Source organism: Bos indicus, chromosome 16 (genome assembly GCF_029378745.1).
Source record: "Bos indicus isolate NIAB-ARS_2022 breed Sahiwal x Tharparkar chromosome 16, NIAB-ARS_B.indTharparkar_mat_pri_1.0, whole genome shotgun sequence".
NCBI classification, from domain to species: Eukaryota; Metazoa; Chordata; class Mammalia; order Artiodactyla; family Bovidae; genus Bos; species Bos indicus.
Genome location: NC_091775.1, coordinates 69774674 through 69789964, shown reverse-complemented (window position 1 = coordinate 69789964; position 15291 = coordinate 69774674). Strand labels below are relative to the sequence as shown.

The 15291-nt window shown below is 37.7% G+C and overlaps 1 protein-coding gene across 1 annotated transcript in view; it reads left to right on the top strand.

Annotated features, from left to right (window-relative positions):
- The window catches only part of CENPF (centromere protein F), a 62264-nt gene that overhangs the window by 7343 nt on the left and 39630 nt on the right, over nt 1–15291 (top strand). Inside the window, exons 4-8 of the mRNA XM_019976891.2 lie at nt 3970–4091; nt 4514–4605; nt 6575–6866; nt 7964–8166; nt 15015–15140. Of these exons, the coding sequence (XP_019832450.2) occupies nt 3970–4091; nt 4514–4605; nt 6575–6866; nt 7964–8166; nt 15015–15140 (835 nt within the window). The remainder of the gene's footprint in view (nt 1–3969; nt 4092–4513; nt 4606–6574; nt 6867–7963; nt 8167–15014; nt 15141–15291) is intronic.

The window sequence follows — 15291 nt, the reverse complement described above, 5'->3', positions numbered from 1 at the left end:
ATGTTAGAATGATAAATAAATGTCTATTTTGTTCTTTGTTTTCCTAAACCTTATCTTTGTCTGTCTTGTTCATCACTGTATTCCTAGCACCTGGCAATTGCAAATCCTCAAATACTTGTTGAATGAATAAATGAAAGAAGCCTTTGTTTTGGAAGGCAGGTGCTTGGGAAGTAGGAAGTTCACTTCAGTATGCTGAAATAATTATTTCTTTGAAAAGAACATTTTGGGTGCCAGTGTTAGAAATATTGATTTTAATAATTTAGACAGAAACATTCATATTTTAACATTTGAGGAAGAGATGCTTGGCTAAATGAAACCTAGTAGAAAAGAGCTTAATTTAGTACATTTTTTTAGTGGTGATAGTTTGTGTGTTTTTTTCCCTAGGAGACAGGCGATACAAAGCTTTATAAAAATAACAGCAGGGTATATTTTTATTTAATATTTAAAATTAATAAACTTTTTCAAATGAAAAGATAGGGAAAAGGGGATAAGATGTGAATTTGAGAGGGAAAAGAAACACCAGTTTTGCAAGTTCCTTCAAAATTTCTCTCCGGAGTCACCAACCTTTTACACCTTGGGACGTCTGTAGACCTGCAGTGTCCAGTATGGTAGCCACTGGCTACATGTGGCGGTGGGACACTTGAAATGTGGTTAGTGTGAATGGAGGTGTGCTGGAAGTACACACTGAACTCCGAATGCTGAAGATTTAGTACAAAAACATGTAAAATTCCTTATTAATAATTTTTGCATTGAGTGAGGGGAAATGATAATATCAAAAATATTGAGTGAAATATTAAGGTTGAATTCATTTATTTCTTGTTATTTTTTTCACGCTAATAGAATATTTCTGTTGGACAGGTGTTATCTGTTGTAAATTCGAAGGTGGTTTTATTTGCTGCATAGCCATTTTTGGCTCATAACATTACTTCTTCTTTCTCGGGTAGAATTTAGAGCCGGGAGGAGCTAGGGCACTGAGGCCCTTCCTTTATTCCTTTCTTCCTTCCCTGCTTTGAGTAATCTGTCCTTGGCAAAGAGAATGGTGCCCATCATTAGAGATTGTCCGAGGAGCTTCTTTTTGTTTCTTGTGTTAAGGGAAAATCAGAGACACAGGTCGAGCTGCAAGAACTGAGTTCTCTTGAAAGGTGTTAGGACTTGAATGGTAAGGATACTCGACACCTGCACAGTCCAGGTTCTCTGTATCCTCAGGTTCCACACCTAGCTATATGAAGGGCTGAAGGTATTACTGCTAATTTTATATAAGGGACTTGAGCATCCCTGGATATTTGTCATCTGCAGGGGTCTTGGAGCCAATGCTCCATACATACTGAGAGTGGCTGTGTTTAGCTCACTGTCTCCATTTCTTTGGGTCTGTTTCCTGCCAGTATCTTTTCTACATGCATGAAGTTAACTTAATTTTTATATATGCATTAAAATAATGTCATAAAAGGCATTGTATGTATATCAAGGCTATGTTTTTATTGATTTAAAATTTCTACTTATTTAATTTTTAACTGGAGTATAATTGCTTTATAATATTGGGTTAGTTTCTGCTGTACAACACTGTGAACCAGCTGTAAGTACATGTATGTCCCGACCCTCTCAAGCCTCCCTGCCAGCCCCCCATCCCGGCCCTCTGGGTCGTCACGGGGCCTGCGCTGCGCTCCCTGCGGTCCAGAGCAGCTTCCCGCCAGCCGTGTGTCTGACACATGGCAGTGTATGTGCCAATGCTGCTCTCTCGTCCATCTGCCCTCTCCTGCCTCCTGCCCACAGTCCATTCTCTGTTTCTGCCTGGCAGATAGGCCCATCAGCACCATTTTTCTAGATTCCTTATACATGTGTTAATATATGATACTTGTTTTTCTCTTTCTGGCATACTTCACTCTATGTGACAGACTCTAGGTTCATCCATTTCACTACAAATGACCCAATTTCTTTCCCGTTTATGGCTGAGTAATATTCCATTGTATACTTGTACATCTTTTTTATCTGTTCATTTGTCTGTGGACATCTAGCTTGATTCCATGAACTGGCTATTGTTAATAGTGCTGCAGTGACCATTTCGGGTCGTCGTTCAGTCACTAGGTTGTGTCTGATTCTTTTGCGACCCCCATGGACTGTAGCCCGCCAGGCTCCTCTGTCCAGGGGATTTCCCAGGCAAAAACAACTGGATTGGGTAGCCATTCCCTTCTCCAGGGGATCTTCCCAACCCAGGGATTGAACCCATGTCTCCTGCATTACAGGCAGATGGATTCTTTACTGCTGAGCCACTGGTGAAGCCCTAACATTGGCGTACATGTGTCTTTTTGAATTATGGTTTTCTTAGGGTATATGCCCAGTAGTGGGATTGCTGGGTCATATGGTAGTTTTTAGCTTTTTTAAGGAACCTCAGTACTGTTCTCCACAGTGGTTGTATCAATTCACATTCCACCAACAGTTCAGGAGGGTTTTCTTTTTTCCACATCCTCTACAGCATTTACTGTTTGTAGATTTTTTGATGATGGCCGGTTTGACCTGTGTGAGGTGATACCTGACTATCTACATTTTGATCTACATTTCTCTAATAATGAGCGATGTTGAGAATCTTTTCATGTTGTTGGCCATCTATCTGTCTCTTTTGGAGAAATGTCTGTTTAGATCTTCCATTTTTTGATTTTTTTTAAAAAATAATTTTTATTTACATATTTATTTTTGGCTGTGTTGGGTCTTCATTGCTGCACAGGCTTTTTTTCCAGTTGGGGTGAGCAGGGGTGGCTCTCTTGTGGAACACAGGCTCTAGGGCGTGCGGGCCTCAGTAGCTGTGATGCATGGGCTCAGTAGTTGCAGCTCCGGGGCTCCAGAGAACAGGCTCAGTAGTTGTGGTGCATGGGCTTAGTTGCTGCATGGCACGTGGGATCTTCCTGGATCAGGGATCGAACCCACGTCTCCTGCATTGGCAGGTGAATTCTTTACCACTGAGCCACCAGGGAAGCCCTGCTGTTGTTGTTTTATATTGAACTCCATGAGCTGCTTGTATATTTTGGAGATTAATCTTTTGTCAGTTGCTTCATTTGCAAGTATTTTCTCCCATTCTGCTGCTGCTGCTAAGTCACTTCAGTCGTGTCCAACTCTGTGTGACCCCATAGACGGCAGCCCACCAGGCTCCCCCATCCCTAGGATTCTCCAGGAAAGAACACTGGAGTGGGTTGCTATTTCCTTCTCCAATGCATGAAAGTGAAAAGGGAAAGTGAAGTCTCTCAGTCGTGTCCGACTCTTAGCGACCCCATGGACTGCAGCCTACCAGGCTCCTCCGTCCATGGGATTTTCCAGGCAAGAGTACTGGAGTGGGGTGCCATTGCCTTCTCCATTCTCCCATTCTGAGGATTGTCTTTTCATCATCTTATTTATGGTTTCCTTTGCTGTGCGAAAGCTTTTAAGTTTAATTAGGTCCCATTTGTTTATTTTTCTTTTCATTTCTCTAGAAGGTATGTCAAAAGGATCTTGCCAAAGTCTATGTTATTAATATAATGACAGTATTATATGTAATGTTATCTAGTTTCAAGATTTGAGCCCCTGCTTCAATGATACCAATGTCCTCCTGTCTTAAGTTCTGGGTTTTTTTTTTTTTTTTTTTTGGTAAGTAAGCCCTGTGTCTTTCTTTGGCCTAGAATATAAAATTTGGTAGGAATGTGTCCCAACCCTCCCAACTCTTCTTTGCTATGATAGTGGTTATTACAGATCTTCATTATAGCCTTTATCACATTGTAACTGGCTGACTTATATTTCTGTTTTCCTAACCAGACCGAGTTCCTGTGGAGACAAAGGACTGTCTCGCAAGTTAGTTCTTATGAAGTGTCTGTTGGCTAAATGCAGTGGTAGGAATCCTTAGAGGGTGGGTTTTCTTGTCAGCTTGTTGCGCTCTGGGAATGTATGGTGTTGGTGTTCCGCAGCTGTGACTCTGGTGTGGCATCCTCTCGGGTCGTTTTCTCACAGGTGTAAATCTGAACTTGAAAGAAGCCAACAAGCTGCACAGTCTGCGGATGTCTCTCTGAATTCATGCCTTACACCACAAAAAATCTTTGCAACTCCGCTCACACCAAGCCAGTATTATAGCGGTAAGGATTCTTTTCCCTTTGTATAAATAGCTCTTTTGTTGAGATTTTAATTCTGCCCAAGAAATGAAATCATTCAACCTTGAATTCAGCTTCTAATTTAAGCATTAAAAACAACAACAAAAAGCAGCCATTAGTTACATACATGTTTGTATATCTGTTGAAATATGTCGCGCCATCAGTAAGCCTTTAAGCTTTTCACTTTATCCGTCTGTGGTATTTTTTAAAATAATTCAGCTTTGGAATATTCAAAATACTTGTGTTTCCATGCATTTTAATATTTGGGTAATTTGAGCAGTATTGGTTGCCTTAACCAAAACGTTCTTTCTATCTGATGTATGAAGATACTCATTTCTAGACTATCATAATGATTCTTTGCAAAATCAGTGATCAAACTGAAGCTGTACCTCATTGTCTGTATTTAGGTTCCAAATATGAAGATCTAAAAGAAAAATATAATAAAGAAGTTGAAGAACGAAAAAGATTAGAGGCAGAGGTAAAAGCCTTGCAGGCAAAGGTAAGTTAATTATGGGCCTCTTAATGGAGTATGCAGTTGAAGAAGTACTTTGATATAGGTAGGATAGAGCAAAGATAGAAAAATCTGCGCTACATAGGACTGACCCGTTTATCTTACACTGAGGAAACAGAGTTCCTGGCTCATTGGTTATGATATTTTTAAGTTTAAAAATAGGTTAGGAGTGGAATAAAATGGATTGGGCAGATGACTTTATCCCTAAATATCAAATAGGCCCCAAATTCCCCAGAAACTGTGGAAACATACTCAAGTTTCTCTGTTAAGATCTTATGATAAAGAATATGTTTGGAGAGGGTGGGACCAGAGTTATTCCTGGTTGACTTTGGCACCTAGAGGCAGTTGCTTCCCATTCAGACCTTCTGATGGAATTGGTGATTGCTACCAGGGGTGAGAGGTGTGGGGATCGTTATTAATGAAACGTTTATTTCAGGTGAGAATGTTGTCAACATAATCTCTCTAGTTCTTTTAAATAAGTAGCTGACAAGGGATTTAAACTCCAGTTTGATAGGGGGGAAAAAGGCTGAGAGAGGTGGGTGAAAGATTTGCTTAACATCAATAAAATAAACAAAACACATGTTTTGGGAACCCCACCTTTTAGTTACAGGACTGACCCTGAAAATAACCTGGTATCTGTAGAATATACCTTTCCCATTTCTGCTCACATGGTATTATTTGTTTTTTGAAAAAAATTCCAGTTTGATACTGAATGGCACAATTCCACTAAGCATGTGAACTTGGTGAGATGGCCCAACTTAGCAGACAGGTTGAGGCTGAATTTATAAGTAGATGCCTTAAATAGTGAGGATCAAAAAGTACCTATTAGAGTTTTAGCAATTTTAATTTTTTTTAAGCCTTTAACCCTTATTTTGAGATCACCAGAATTTTGATACATAGCAAAGGCATTGCTTTCAACACGAATAAAAATTAAACAGTGAACTTCTGATTGTCTTGGAAATATCACTTGTTTTGTTACCCATTTCAGTCAATGGTATCAATTCTGGCCCTGACATCTGTTCCCAGAGTTATTTTGTGGAGGACTGTGAGTCTCCAGAAACATTAAACCTCTTCCCGTGGTGAGAAAAGCCCTTGCTATAAAAAAATTTAACTCAGCTACCGTAGCTGCAACTTGATGTTTGTCAGAATGGAGGCAGAGAGAACAAAAAGGATTCTAAACAGCAGAAGATCCACAAATGTGTCTTATGTAATACAAAATGCCTCTTAGGACAGTTTTTTGAGGGAAACGGTATGGTGGAACATTTAAGAGTTCTTTGGTTAGTATGAATTTTGAGTCTCTGTGTGCAAAGCTATAGGGGGAAGTGACCAAGGATGGACAAAGGAAAATCATATTTCACAATTCAAAATGGCAGTGAGTACTCACATGCGTTTTTATGAAGTATATGAGGGATGCAGGATAAATACAGAAGCTGAGCCCAGTTAAAAGAGACTGGCCCTCAGATGGTGCTGGCTTCCCCTCCAGTGCTGAGTCTGACCGTTAGAGCATCTCACTGGGTGATGGGACTCAGTGGGTCCCCTGACTTGATGAATGTTCTTTCTTGGTACACAGTAGAAGTGCTATTGAATACCTTCTTGGCGTGGCTTTATGTTCTATTTGAAAATAAGTATGTAGTCTTTTTTAAAATTTTAGTTGTTGTATAGCTGATTTACAGTGTTGTATTAGTTTCAGGTGTACAGCAAGGTGATTCAGTTATATACATACACACACACACACACATACACACACATACTTTTTCATATTCTTTTGTCACAGTTTATTGCAAGTTATTGAATATAGTTCCCTATGTGTAAGATCTTGTTTATCTATATTACATGTAGTAGTTTTTCCGCCACCACCACTTTCCTCTTTCATAAGCATGTTTATGTCTGTGAGTCTAGTACGTAGTCTTAAATATTGTGACTTCTAAAGGGCTCTGAAGGGCTTCTGTTTTCACAGAAAGCAAGCCAGGCTATTCCCCAAAGCACCATGAATCACCGGGACATCGCCCGACATCAGGCTTCTTCATCTGTGTTCTCATGGCAACAAGAAAAAACCCCAAGCCGTCTTTCATCTAACACTCTGAAAACTCCAGTTAGGAGAGATTTCTCTGCATCTCATTTTTCTGGGGAACAAGAAGTGACTCCGAGTAGATCAACTTTGCAAATAGGGAAAACAGATGCTAATAGCAGTTTCTGTGATAATTCTAGCAATTCTCATCTTTTGGACCAGTTAAAAGCACAGAACCAAGGTAACTTCTTGAGTTAAATTTTCCTGAGATACTTTCAGACATGACTCCAGACACTTTTAATCCTAGAAAGCGGTTTTGTTAGACCCATCCGTGGTCAACAAACATCCCAGCCTGGTGATATGAAATAGTGTCTTTGGGATAATGAAAAAAGCTATCATCATTAGGAAAGATACCTTTATTTTACTAAAAAGCTGGTGCCATGAAGACTTCAAAAGTAGGGTGAGTGGCTTTGACTTTGTGAAGCTGGGAAAAGTGGTTACTGTTGACATTCCCTGCGCTTCTCACCTGGCTCCTTTTGTGGCCTGTGGAACAAGCTGGTTTTGGCCAGGGGTGTGGCATGTGTCTGCAGAACGGCTTTTCTGTGTGCTGCCAGGTTGGCCATATGGGGCAAACCTGTAACCTTGGCTGCTGCCCCTCGCTGCTGCCGACAGCCAAGGGTGCCAGGTGGTGTTTGGGAATCTGCTCTGCAGACTATAATTTCCAGTGCTGTGATAGATTGAAAATCACCATCAGCGTGCACTGGTGAGAGCTATCGCACGGCCAGTGCCTTTGGAACCAGTATTGTGTAGATGTGGGGAGAAAAAAATGAAAAAAAATTATTGTTAATTTTGGCAGTAGAGGAGGTTCACACTCTGTTGCTCTTTACTGGAGATAAAGCCACTAGAGAATACAGGAGGGTGAATTTTTCACTGCTTAGCACTCATTTGCATTGATACGGGTACAAAAGAAATATTTGTGGGTGTATAAAACCAAGTGGTAATTTTAACACAGGGTCTTATATGTGATACACTTTTTGCAGTTTTCTCAATAAGATACTATTCCTGATTTTAGAGAAGCATTCCCCCCTGCCACAAGTTTTCTGTGAAAACATAAATTTTTCTTCTGCTTTTTATAGGATTTTTGAATACAAATAACAAAAAAACTAAATATTGAAATTAAATCCAATTAAAAGCTCCTTTGTTTAATGTGAATCGATTTATATTTGACTCACCAAAGATTTCAGAGTGTAGTAATGGTGATACATTCTGAGTTTAGTTGTAAATTTCTTTGTGAAAAATACGTGTTAATTGAAGTGTGGGTTTTGTTTGTGATTTAAGAACTAAGGAGCAAGATGAGTGAGCTGGAACTACGTCTGCAAGGACAAGAAAAAGAAATGAAAGGCCAAGTGAATAAACTTCAAGAACTCCAACTGCAACTGGAGAAAGCAAAAGTGGAATTAAATGAAAAAGAGAAAGTTTTGAACAAAAACCGGGATGAACTAGTGAGAACAACTTCACAGTATGACCAGGCATCAGCCAAGGTACTCAACTTTTCATTAGTTATTGATAAATCTGCATTTTTTCATACAATTATTTGGAAAGAGTATGCTTAGACTTGTAAAATAAATATTAGTAATGAAGCTTATTAATATCTGCTAGGCAGTATTGATTGCAGTTGAATAGTAAAGTTCTTTTAGAATTTGGTAGATCTGGGTCAAATCTGGACTGTATATTTTTTAGCTGAGGGACTTGGACAAGTCGCTGATCTCTTACACCTCAGAGGGTGGTGAAGAATAAAGATGTGTATACAACATCTGGCAGGTGCCTGATACGCAGAAGAGGCACTTAAAGTCATGGAGCTTTAAAAGAGGTTTAGGACATGATAGAGTTGAAATGATCTACTCATGGAAACCAATATATACCGTTCTGCCATTTAACCTTTTTTCTTTTTTAAAGTTTTTTCTTTTGTATTGGGGTATAGCTGATAAGTGTTGTGATGGTTTTAGGTGAACAGCGAAGGGACTCAGCCATACATATACATGCATCCATTCACCCCCAAACTCCCCTCCCATCCGGGCTGCCACACAGCATTGAGTAGAGTTCCCTGTGCTGAACAGTATGTCCTTGTTGGTTATCCATTTTCAACATAGCAGTGTGTACGTGTCCGTCCGAAACTTCCTAACTACCCGTTCACCCATCCTTCCCCCCGGCAACCATTAGTTCATTCTCTAAATCTGTGAGTCTGTTTTTGGACTCAATTTGAGTCATTTACTGACTCATTTGACAAATATTTATTGACAGTCTGCTATATGTCAGGCACTGTTCTAGACCTGGGATGCTGCAGTAGCAGTGAGTAAATAGACAAAAAGCACTGCCCTTATGGAGCTTCTTCCTAATGGGGGACGTGACGTAAATGTATCAGGCACATCGATAGTGTGCTATATGGAGACAAGTGTAGAAAAATTGAATTCATTTTATATATTTCTGAATTTTATTTACTAATAATTTGTTAAGGATTCTTGTGTCTATGAGGGATGTTGGTCAGCTGTTTTCTCTTTTTGTACTGTCTTTATCTGGTATTTGTATCAAAGGTAATTCTAGCTTCATAAAATGAATTGGGAAGCGTTCCCTCCTCTTCTGATTTTTTGGAAGATATTGTGTAGAATTGGTGTTACTTCTTTATAACATTTGGTAGAATTCTCCGTGAAACTATCTGGGCCTGATGATTTCTTTTTGGGAGTTTTAAAATTACAAATTCAATTTTTAAAATAGTGACAACTATTAAAATTATTTATTTCACATTGGATGAGATGGGTTAGTTTGTGATTTTAGAGTAACTTTCATCTAAATTGTCAAATTTATATATGTGGGGTTCATAGTATTTCCTTATTCTTCTGACTGTAGGTCAGGCTTATTCCCTGTGCATTTCTGATATTTGTGTCTTCTTCTGTTTTTCTCTTTGTCACTACTGCTAGGAGTTTGTCGGTTTTGTGGCTCTTTTATTGATCTTACCAAAGAGTCAGCTCTTTAATTCATTGATTTTCTCCATTATTTCCTGTTTTCAGTTTGAGTGATTTTTTTTTTCTGGCCTCTGGTATATTCTTCTGCTTGCTTTGAGTTTATTTTGCTCTTCTTTTTCTAGGTTGTTGATGTGGGGTGCTTAGTTTATTGACTTGAGACTTTTCTTCTTTTCTAATGCAGACATTAAATGCGATGAATTTCCCTTTCCATACTACCTTCACTGTGCCCTTCACATTTTGATATGTCTCGTGGATTATTCAGAAATACCTTGTTTAGTTTCCAGGTATTTGAGATTTTTCTCTTTTTGTTATTGATTTATCATTTGACTCCTTTGCTGTCAGAGAACATATTCTATGATTTCAGTTCTTTTAGATTTCTTGGGGTTGGTTTTATGGTCTAGGATATGGTCTGTCTTGGTATATATTTCATAGGCACTTGGGGAAACATGTATATTCTGTTGAGAGCAATATTATAAAAGTGTCATTAGCTCCTGTTGATTAATGTTCTTTGTTGAATTCCTCTTTATCTTTGTTGATTTCCTGGCTAGTTGCTTCTAGCAATTGTTGAGGGAAGGGTATTGCAGTCTCCCATAAATGTCTATTTCTCCTTTCAATTTTATAAATTTTTGCTTCACTTATTTTGCAGTTCTGTAGTTTGGTCCATACACATTTAGCATTGTTATGTCTTCTTTTGGATTGACCTTTATCATGTAATATCCCTTAGTGTTTCTGATAATTTTTTTTTTAATTCTGAAGTCTATTTTACCTGGTAGTAATATAACCTCTCCAGCTTTCCTTTGGTTAAAGTGTCATGATGTATTTCTTTCTGTCTTTTTACTTTCAGCCTATCTATACTGTTAAGTTAAAATATGACCTTACTATGAATTAAAAAAATAGCCTAATGTTAGTTTTGTGTGGACAGCACATAGTTGGGTCATATTTTTTAATCCACTCTTTAATTCCCTTTTAGAAACACTATCTCTATTAATTAGTGTTTTTAGACCATTTATAGCCAATGTAATTATTGATATGTCATGACAGTGGCACCCTACTCCAGTACTCTTGCCTGGAAAATCCCATGGACAGAGGAGCCTGGTAGGCTGCAGTCCATGGGGTCGCGAAGAGTTGGACACAACTGAGCAACTTCTCTTTCACTTTTCACTTTCATGCATTGGAGAAGGAAATGGCAACCCACTCCAGTGTTCTTGGCTGGAGAATCCCAGGGACGGGGGAGCCTGGTGGGCTGCCGTCTATGGGGTCGCACAGAGTCAGACATGACTGAAGCGACTTAGCAGCAGCAGCAGCATGACTTAAGTTTTACATCTTATTTTTTGTTTTTTATTTCTTTCATTTTTCATTTGGCTGTTTTTATTTTTTCTGCCTTCCCGTGGGTTACTTGAACAGTTTTTAGAATTCCATTTTGAATTATCAGTAGTTTCTGAATATATTTCTTTGTAGGGCTTTTATGATTGTTCTAGATAATGTATATATACATACAATTTATCAGTTTATCAGTGTTGTCATTCTATCAACTCTAATAAATTATTGAAAGTTTGCTTCTCTTTTTGTCCTTCTATCCTCCCCTATTTATAGTATAATTTTCTTGAGCATTTTTTGTATATACATTTAGAGCCACATCAGGTAGTGTTACACTTTTGCTTTACTTGTCAAACATAATTTAGAAAACTGAAGAAGAAAAGGAAAGCCTATTGTATATACATTTATTGTGTATACAAATATTCTTATTCTTCTTCCAAATTTCCTTCTTTCATCATTTCCTTTCTTTGTAAAGAACATCCTTTAACCATTCTTTTAGTGTAGCAGCAAATCCTCTAAATTTTCTTTTGTCTGGGAATGTCTTTATTCTTGGAAGATATTTCTGCAGGGTATAGAATTCTGGGTTAACAGTTTTTTCTTTCAGTACTATCATGCTTTTCCTTGGGTCGCAAAGTTTCTTGTTAATATGCTTTCTTCTCTCTTTTCAGAGCTTTCTTATGTGTGTTTTAATAAAATATGTGGGGTTTGGATTGTTGTTGTTTTGGGGGTTATAGGGACATGTTTATCTCTTCCACCTTCCTGGAGGTGGTAGTCCCACTTCATTTTTAGAATTCCCCTAGTGTGGTGCTTTCCAGAGAAACATTCTCAACAACTTTGGGTTAGATATATGATGAAACATGACCTCCCTTGATCTGTATGTATATTTACTCTTTGTGCAGTCTGGGTTTGTAATTTGGTTTTCTAAGTTAGACTTGGATTTAAGCCCTGGCTCTGTTGCATCCCAGTTTTGTTACTTTGGAGCAATTTAATTAACTTCTGAGCTTCAGTTGCCTAATCAATAAAATGGTATTAGTAATAATGCCTTTCTCATAGGATTGCTGTAAAGTTTTTATAAAAATTATCACAGACTTTAGCGTAGTACCTGGCATATGGTGAACTTATAATAGTTGTTGTTATATCGAGTTCCTAGTCAATTTAATTCATTTTCATTTGCATTTCTGCCAACTCAGTCTTCTTTTGTACATGAGAATTATACTTATCCTTTTACACATTGAGGGCTTCCCTGGTGGCTCAGATGGTAAAGAATCTGCCTGCAGTGCAGGAAATCCAAGTTCAGTCCCTGGATCTGGAAGATCCCCCAGAGAAGGGAATGCCTACCCACTCCAGAATTCTTACTTGGAGAATTCTATGGCCAGAGGAGCCTGGCAGTCTACGGTCTATGGGGTCGCAAAGATACTGAGCAACTAACCTTTACATGTTGTTTTGTTGGTTTTGGTGTGACAGGATCACCAGATCCTTCTCTCTAGCATATATCATGAGGTCACTTACCAGATCATGAATTAAAATTTTTGAATAGGACAGTGCTGAGAACATAGCTTTGCCTTCTTTCTATTAGAGACTTCCCTCCAGGTTCTTAAGACTCATTTATTCAATGCTTTCTGGATTCCATTTTTTTCTCATAAACTACAAATCCACCTAACTGAAAATTCAGTCTACCTTTCTCCATCTTGTCTCTAAAGATAGTCAGACCTTGTCCAATATGTTGCTGAAATCAAATTATCCTTTGCTTATGCTATTCCCTGATCTACCTTTAGAATTACCTATTAAATAAAATGGAGCTAATTTAGCCAAAGTCAACCACGTGCTTCAGTAAATATATGCTGTTTCTAGTATGCTTCTTTTCCAAGTATTTATACACCATGTGGGATACAAGGTTTGAATTCATGTAGAAACAGTGTTGGGACTGGGCAGCAAATCTGGATTTCATGTTATGGTTAAAAACTCAGGCCCAGAGCACTGAGTCTCTAGGTCTCTATATACATACTGTTATATACTCTCTATATACATACTGTTAAAGGACTAGAGCCCTGAACCCTTTTTTAGAGTATTATGGAGCATTCATGACACCTAGTGGTCAGGTACTTGTATATGGATGGTGCATCATAAATACCAACATTAAAAAAAAAATCTAAATAAAATATAAATTACTCCTAAAGGCTTTTTTTTTTTTTTTTTGTTAAACCAGCTGTTTGTACAATAATAAAGTGTTATTGATTCTGAGATCTTGTGGGTTGCAGTTTGAGGGAGTGCCAGCAGAGGGTGCCAAGGATTCATTCATTTATTCTGCCCTGCATGGTTTTTTTTCTACCCCCCTGAGAATTGTCAAAATTTTAGACCATCATTTAGGCAGTGACTTTTGTCTTAGTTGCTTACCACTGTATCCCCAGTGCCTAGCATGGTGCTTGACATATTTGCTGAGTTCATATTTATTATTGGTAGAAATAATTTCTTTCATACTTTTCCTTAGGGGTTTAAAAATTCAAGAATGATAAGGATAATGACAGAGGTATCTTAATGTTCAAAGCAGTGAATTAATTTGAACTACTGGCTCAATATTTTACTTTTTAAATTCAGGATCTTGAAAGTTCTAATATTTGCAAGATCAGACCAGCTTTATCTTTTAATCTTTGGTTAGTTAATAATTGGTGTTAGGTCTTATGGGAAATTTTTACATAGTGTTTTCTTTTTCTCTTTGTTAAATTTATGATAGTTCTAAATGGGTCTATAATGAGTCTCAGAGAAATATATTAGTGGAGAGATTTGCCACACTGGGGTACATTTCTTTTGGATCAGGATTTCTCCCCCAGCAGTGTGAGTTGTTCTTATTCTTTCCTGGGAATTTAGAGTTGTTTTGTAGGGGAGTTCTAGGATTTGAACACCACAGGGAAGAATTAGAGGAATGGGTTTTAACACTGTGAAGATTTAATTTTAAAGAGGATCCTAAATTTCAATGTAGTTCATGTTTTAACAGTTATTTTAAAGATAACTGGCTATGTATAAAAAAGAATGAAATAATGCCATTTGCAGCAACATGGTTGGATCTAGAGACTAGAAGTACGTCAAAGACAAATATCACATGATATCATTTATATGTGGAATCTAAAAAAGATCATACAAATGAACCTATTTGTAAAACAGAAAGACTCACAGACATAGAAAAAAAAAATATGCTTACTAAAGGGGAAAGTGGGGAGAGGGATAAATTGGGGATTTGGGCTTAACAGATACACACTACTATATATATAATGGATAAATAATACAGCACAGGGAACTATATCCAGTATCTTATAATAATCTATAATGGAAAAGAATCTGAAAAAGAATATGTGTGTGTGTGTGCATGTGTGTGTTGTTGAATCACTTTGCTGTATAGCTGAAACTAACATAACACTGTAAATCAACTATAGTTCAATTTTAAAAAAGAGATAACTGGCTATGTAAAAAGGCAAATGAGTATTCTTTGTGTTGCCTTTGGCAGCTTGGTTTAAAACCCATTGTGATACTCTCTGGAGTGCTGTGAACTTCCAAACATTTAAAATGACATAGTGGGAGCATTGTGGAGAGATGCATATTAATATTTAAAACTTCTCACAAAATCTATTATTCTTGAAACAGACTACGTATGAGGATAATAGGTACCCTCTGGTTATTTTGCAGCCTCTAATTTACACAGGTCAACATCACTGCATTTTAACCTCTCATTTCTGTACGACAAAATGTTAGGTGACTCAATATTCAGACACACTGATTTCTTTTATGGCACAACTTATGAAGGGTTTATTTAAATAGCCTAATGCAGGTTTATATCCTTGCTGATATTTCCCAAATATAAATTTATGTGTGCTAAAATAATTGTAGTAGTTTTGGTATTTGGCTAATTGTTTTAGCCCCAACTTTGTATGATATAAAAAAGTCAAAACACAATGTTTGAACTTGAACCAGATCATGGGACTAATTTTTCTGAAATTCAAAATGTTTGCTCCTTCCAAGAATAATTTTTGTTTTGTATTGAACGTCTTAATTTGTTTTAGTGTACTGCTTTGGAACAAAAATTGAAAAAATTGACTGAAGATTTGAGTTGTCAGCGTCAAAATGCAGAAAGTGCCAGATGTTCTCTGGAACAGAAAATCAAGGAGAAAGAAAAAGAGTTCCAAGAGGTAAGGTAAACGGATTCATGAGGAGTTTGTCCAGAAGGCTCTTGTGGTCGTTTCCTAGGTTGATCATTTGAAAAGAGGAGTGTCTGTCATTTGGGATGTTCCACTAGAGGGGAATGCTGTGTGGAAAAGGTTACTATACTTTCCTTCACAC